This window comes from Zingiber officinale, chromosome 4A, assembly GCF_018446385.1.
Source record: "Zingiber officinale cultivar Zhangliang chromosome 4A, Zo_v1.1, whole genome shotgun sequence".
NCBI lineage: Eukaryota > Viridiplantae > Streptophyta > Magnoliopsida > Zingiberales > Zingiberaceae > Zingiber > Zingiber officinale.
Window position 1 is genome coordinate 146769652 of NC_055992.1, and position 7272 is coordinate 146776923.

The 7272-nt window shown below is 35.0% G+C and overlaps 1 protein-coding gene across 1 annotated transcript; it reads right to left on the reverse strand.

The window, feature by feature from the left end:
* Positions 1 to 1570: 1570 nt before the first annotated feature.
* On the reverse strand, positions 1571 to 6789 carry LOC121971598 (acyl transferase 4-like). Its single transcript, XM_042522934.1, has 2 exons — positions 6309 to 6789; positions 1571 to 2546 (listed from the first exon to the last, which is right to left on the reverse strand). The coding sequence occupies exons 1-2, from the start codon at positions 6759 to 6761 to the stop codon at positions 1701 to 1703; spliced, it is 1299 nt and encodes a 432-aa protein (XP_042378868.1). The 5' UTR covers positions 6762 to 6789; the 3' UTR covers positions 1571 to 1700.
* Positions 6790 to 7272: the final 483 nt, after the last annotated feature.

Sequence of the window (7272 nt, forward strand, 5' to 3'; positions counted from 1 at the left end):
ATAGACCATCTGTGTATTTAAGCATAATTTCAATTAGAAAAGGCCATAACATAGCTCAAGCATCGTTGATACAAGAATCAAAGATGGAATATCCCTTACGTTATGTTTCATTTGAAAGAAAGGAGAGAGAAAAAAAATCGAGATCAAGTATCTCATATACTCAATCTGAAGCACAAATTTTCAATATCATATACTCACCCATTTTAAAGTCACTCATAGAAAATATGTTTACTTGACTGTTAACTAATTAATTATGTTAACAGTGCTTGCATGTTTCTTAATATTTTGTTTTAAGAATTCTGTTTAATGAATATTTATACATAATAGTTGCTACTTGATCCAATTGTATTTTGATTGTGTTGTCTGCATATATAGTTGATATGTACTTCACATAATTTCTTCTGCTTAATCGAATTAATGTAAAATGAAATAACATTTGGTTATTTATTTGTATATTTGATGATTAATTTGTTTATAACTTTTTTACATATCGTTGATGTATTTATTCATAAAATTTAAATTCATTAATCCATTATTTTTCATACTAACATTTTTTTAGGCTGAAATGGTAGATCTTCGATTGACTCAATCAGAAAGTGAAGAGTTCACCTCTACGGTTGATAATGTACGCCAGCCAAAGGATGTCAATATCATGACGCAAGTCTTAGGCTCACGGTCTCGTTATGTGAAGGGTTTAGGTCCATTACCTAAACTATCTATAGTGGGTGGTTCTAGAGCCACAAACATCAGTTCAAAACATCATGATGAATATGGAAAATTTACAACTCTGCAGAAAACAATCGATGAACAGAATCTGACTATACGTGAGTAGCATCAAAACTTTGAAGCATTATTGCACCAACTTCAACAGGTCATTCCAGGCTTCTCATTCTAGCCTCCACCAACATACTCTTCAATTCGACCTCCTCCACCACCTCCCCTGCCTCCATCATCGACTATGTAGTTTTTTATTTTGCAACATTATGTAATGCACATTTCACTACTTATATGTTCTTTTGAATAATATTTGACTAGTTGTGTTCAGTTTTAAAAATATTTGACTAATTAATAGTAAATTGCACTTTTATGATGCATATTAGGAAGGATGTTACTTGCTTCTAAGTTCAAATTCAATTCCCTTTCCGCTCCTTGCATGCGTACCATTTATTGAATCTCAAAAACATCATATCATTCCATCCTTCTTTAATCTCTAACATATCTTAAGCCATCGAAACACACAAACTCACCACGCCATGTTATGATCCACAAGCTTTGTGTTTGTTCTATCAAGTCCTTACGCAACTTAACACACATTAAACATATAGACAGACCTAATTTAACTCATTTGCCAAACCTATAAAATAATATGCTCGAACACTACTACTCAAGGTAGGATGACACTAACATTAATACCTAACTTTAATTTGGAACATCATCGAGTCAATACTAGAAGCAAGTGTTAGTTATAAATGTACACGTAACAATTTCAAAAATGGCCATAACATTTTACCTTTGCTAAACAAGATTGTTTTTGACAATACGCTCAAGTAACTTACATAGAATGCAAATATACATATGATAGTCATTTTATTATATTATTCAAAGTAAAACCAGTTGCAACAATCTTTGGTAGGATGATCCTCCACTCAAGTGGAAAATCATTATTTGCCCATAATTATGAGATAATTTCCAACATAACATTAGCTAAAGTTTATGCATTTATTAATCTCATTCATAAATCTTTGCTCATGCTCCTTCATGACTGATGGTCCTTCAAAACGCACACCGTCCTTAGGCAAAGGCTGCTTTAGAATGATGCCACCAGCAAGGGGAGAGTCATGTATTATAGGCCAAATAGAATGGGGTCTTCCCCATCCATAGTTAGTTTCATAAAACTCTATCCATCTCCAGTCTGACAAAGCCAAATTATTGTAGCTAATTGACATCTTATATGTATCTTCCTTGAAGTTGCCTGAAGCCCATTCCTTAAACCTTGCGGGTAAACTTTCTTTAGCATCTCTAATCAACCTCACCAATTCTGCAATTGACGCCTTCATGATTTGCTCACTAGTTGCTGTGACGGTTAATAAATAGATGCAATTTCCATAGTAGCCTCGCGCCTCTGGCAACTGATCTAATAAATGACGAACGTCAGCTACAAAGCCAAGAGAAACATCTCCTATGGCATCGATTGCTTGTGTTCGACATTTCCATATAATTGCAGCCACGATTTCAAAGGTGGTGAATTGAATATTGGATGTCTCTTTTGCGATTTGTTCCTTCAGTCTTCTAATTGTTTGAATTGAGAAATCATATGTGGAATTCACAATGCCAAACTTAGTTGTGATAAATAATGAATCTGACTTCGAGAGCATTGGAGGGTCTGAGAAGACCTCTCTATGCCAGATCGGATTGACAGAGGGATGAGTTTGGCCGCAAGCAATCTCACCGATAGCTTTTAAAAATTGTCCAAAACCGAGGCCATCGAACACCAAGTGATTGAATTTGAGTCCGACAATAAATCCACCACACTGAAAATGAGTCACCTATGCATGCACATTTAATTAATTTACTATCAATAAATATTTGATAATGATCTATGATTGTAAAAAAAATCTTAGTAGAAAGAATTCTAAATTGCACAAGAAGTGTTATTCAGAGAACTTTTTGTTTTTTTTTTTGGCAACTACATGCATTACTTTACTTAACAACCAACCGACTGATTGATTTGGAAAAATAAATACAGAAAGAGATAAAATTTTATTTTATATATCCCAACACAGTGAAAAAGATACACTTAACGGAGATTGAAATTTTACGAATATAAATTTCATCGGTCAACAATATCAGAGCTATGGTTAAGATGTGGTCGCATGGGGAACTTGATAAACTCTCGAGGTGATGCTCTAGGTATTTCACATGGAGAATTATTATGATTAATTATAATTAAGGTCTCGTATTAAAAATATATGCAACAGATTATAAAATTACAAGTGGAAGATATTGTCGTACGAAAATCACTTGAATGTAGTCCTACTTAGTTGCCTCCTCAATGTAGATAATATCATAGAGTATGCTAAAAAATAAATTTAATTATAGATAGAATAGAATAAATGATGTGGTAGTGGATAGAGATAGAATGGATGAGATGACAATCATGACAGGAACAAGAGTTTTGTGGAGATAAAATAATAATAATAAAAAATAAGAGTCATGATTATCTCAAATTGATGTTTATCCAATAAATCTATAAATATGTATTTTTTTTCATGAATGAAGGAAGTTAAATTTTTTTTATTTTATTCTCCTCCTCTTCCACGTAAAAATTCTCCTCCTCTTCCACATTTTTTCTTCTATAATCCTTTTATTTCTTCTCCCATAATTCCTTTTCCAACAAAATGATATCAGAGTCATGTCGATGCTTCCTATCCCTCATCTTGCTGATTTGAAGTATGGTAATTGGAGTATATCCAAATGAATGTCTTACTGGAGAGCGAAGACTTGTGGGATATTGTTGAAAAAGACTATAAAGGGCCTCAAGAATAAGTCAACCAAACGGAGGCACAGAGGACGACAATGGTGGAACAAAAGAGAAAAGATAATAAAGCTCTTTCTTTATCTATAAAGCTCTTGATGAAGATACTTTTGAGAAAGTAGCCGAAGCTACAACTTCCAAAAAGGCATGGAAGATCCTACAAGTAGCATACAAAGGCGATGAAAGGGCAAAAAGTATTCGCCTTCAAATCCTGAGAGGAGAATTTGAATCGTTGAAGATGAAAGAGTCCGAAAGTGTATTAGACTATTTTACAAGGGTATTGGTAATTGTCAACCAATTGAAAAGAAATGACGATGACATTGAAGATAGTCGCGTCGTAGAGAAAATTCTACGCTCGTTGGAGCCAAGGTATGACTATGTAGTTGCGGCCATAAAAGAATCAAAAGATGTGAAAGAAATCAAGGTGCAAGAACTATTAAGCTCTCTACAAACTCATGAAGCAAGAATGCGAAGACGGAGAGAGCCTATGGAGCAGACTCTACAAACCAAGCTCACGATTATTGACTAGAAAGAAGAGTCAAAGACTGAAGGTTCGCAAGAAAACGAAGGTGGCCGTGGTGACTTCCGTGGACGTGGCCGAGGTAGAGGCCGTGGCAGGGGCTCTGCTTGAGGCCGAGGAAGAAGTAAAAACAACAATCAAGATAGAGACCAAAGGTATGACAAAAGAAATGTAAGATGTTATACTTGCAACAAATTTGGACATTATGCAATGGAATGCCGCTCTAATAATGTGCAAAGAAATGCTAATTATGCATCAAAAGAAGGCAATGACAATGATGTAGTTTTGTTAGCAAGAAAGGATGGAGATTCCACAACCAAGGATTTGTGGTATTTAGACTCCGGGGCAAGCAATCATATCTGCGGGCGTAAATATATGTTTGCCAAGTTGGATGAAATGGTGAATGGACAAGTCTTGTTTCGAGTCGCGTCCAAAATCCAAGTAAGAGGCGTTGGTAAGATTCTCATCAAACTTAAAGATGAAGCTAACACATACATCACCAATGTTTATTATGTGTCTGACATTTAAACAAATATTATTAGTCTTGAACAATTTCTTGAGAAAGGTTTTAATATGCAACTAAAAGATGGTAGTCTTCATTTGAGAAAGCAAAACAAACTTATTGTTCATATTCCTATGTCTAAAAATAGGATGTTTTCTCTTGATATTAAACATGTTACTGCAAAATGTTTAAGTGCATGCATAAAGAATAATACATGACTATGGCATATGAGGTACGGGCATATGAACTTCAGAACTCTAAAGCTTCTCTCAAGCAAAGGAATAGTGAATGGTCTTCCTCATATTAATGCTCAAGATGATATTTATGAAGGGTGTGTTCTGGGAAAACACCCTAGAGCAAGTTTTTCGAATGAATCGCACAACCAAGCTAAGAAGCCTCTTGAACTCATTCATACAGACATATGTGAGCCAATCACTCCGACCTCCTTTGGAGGTTGTCGATATTTTCTAACCTTTATTGATGATTTCAACAGAAAAACTTTAGTTTATCTTTTGATGAATAAAGATGATGCTTTTGAGAAGTTTGAGGAATTCAAAGGATTGGTAGAAAATCAATCCGGCTATACTATCAAGGCAATGCGGTCAGATCGTGGTCGTGAATTCACCTTAAAAGTAAAAACTTCTGCAAAAATCATGGCATCTGGAGGCCTTTAACCGCACCTTACTCCCCTCAATAAAATGGAGTTGCTGAAAGGAAGAACCGAATTATTCTTGACATGGTTCAAAGTATGCTAAAAATGAAAGAAGTGCCTAAAGAATTTTGGGTCAAAGCCATAAACTGTGCGGTGTATTTGCTAAATAGATCTCCTATAAGGAATCTAGAAGGAATCACACCTCAAGAAGCATGGACCGGATACAAGCCATGTGTATCTCATTTGAAGATTTTCGGGTGTATGGTCTATGCACATATTCCGGATCAAGAAGAACGAAACTTGATGACAAAAGCTTATCGATGCAAGATCGAAGGCTTACAGACTCTATAATCCAGTGAACAGAATGGTTATCATAAGTAGAGATGTTAAATTTCAAGAAAATAGTGCTTGGAATTAGAGTACTAATATGATGATGATTAAAGAAGAAGAACAAATGAAGGAGAAAGAACCAACTCCACCACCGTCGCCTACTTCTACATCATCCTTGGATGAAGAAAATCCTCCACCACAAAAGATAAGGAGTCTTCAAGAATTATATGAGGTGACAACTCCACTTAATCTCATTTGTCTTTATGCTAATGAAGAGATTGTATCTTTTGAAGAAGCTATTAAAGATAGCAAATGGAAGAAAGCCATGGATAAAGAGATGAAGACAATTGAGAAGAATGAAACTTGACATCTTACTACTTTGCCCGATGGCCACAAATCCATTGGTGTGAAGTGGGTTTATAAAGTAAAGAAAAATGCTAAAGGAGAAATAGAAAAGTACAAAGCGCGACTTGTAGCAAAAGGCTACAAATAAAAGGACAACATTGACTACGAAGAAGTGTTTGCTTCCGTTGCCCGAATAAAGACTATAAGGTTGATAATTTCTTTAGCCGCTCAACTAAAGTGACAAATATAATGAAATAAATTGAGTTTTTTGTTTTATTCTCCTCCACGTAGAGATTCTCCTCCTCTCTATATATTTTTTTTCTATAATCTTTTTATTTCTTCTCCCATAATTTCTTATCCAACAGAGAGCATACGATCAAGAAGCTTACGAAATATATAAATATATATATATATCTTAACAAACCTGCATCATCAGTATCATCTCCTCTTGCTTCATGTAAGCGGGACTACTCGGAAGCAACTCCTCTTTGACGATGCTGTCAGGGATCGACTCCCATTCGTTCATGTTGCCCAGGCTGTCATTTGTTACTGCCGCCTCCACAAACCATACGCCCTCGCCGTTGCAGGTCACCTCCACATGGCCGCCGTCGGAGTAGACAAGGCGGCCTGCTACGGGGTAGTACGGGACAAGAGCCTTGGCCAAGGCTTCCCGGAGGACCTTCGCCGCCGTTAATGACGAACCATGAAGACGGTGCTCACGGTTATTGTATGGGTGCACGGAGATCATCTGTACCATAAACGCCAACCCCAGGGCGTGGTCGATGGAAGAGAGAGGGAGCGTGGCGCACGGCGTGGGCTCGAATGGTACTAGGAGCTCCTCCCGCACCTTCGTCACCCTACAGGACGCCATACTCATATCCTACCTACGCCTTCACTCTATATATAATTCTGTATATATCCTGATTAGTGAGAATCGTGACAAAAAATTTTATGAATGTATTAATGTGGTATATTTAATGTTTTTTTTTGAATCACGTGATTAAAAAAAAATCCCGAGAAATATTTAAGACCATGAGATTTAGACCGCACAGTGCCGTCTCGACTCTTCCAGAGGCCTAGGCAATCTTTTTAAAATATATATATATATATATATATATATATATATATATATATATATATATATATATTTTTAAAAAGTAAATATTAATTTTTTATAAAATAATTTTTTCTTCTAATTTTTTAGAAGTAAAATTACTAATAAAATTATATATTCAAGTTTTAATAATAGTTTTTAAAATTAATAAAATATAAATTATTTAATCTTTAAACATTATCAAAAATTTTATTAATTTTAATTTTAATTATTTTTATATAAAATTTAATATCTCAAGTGTATTTAATTCCAAATTTATTATTATTATTTTTTA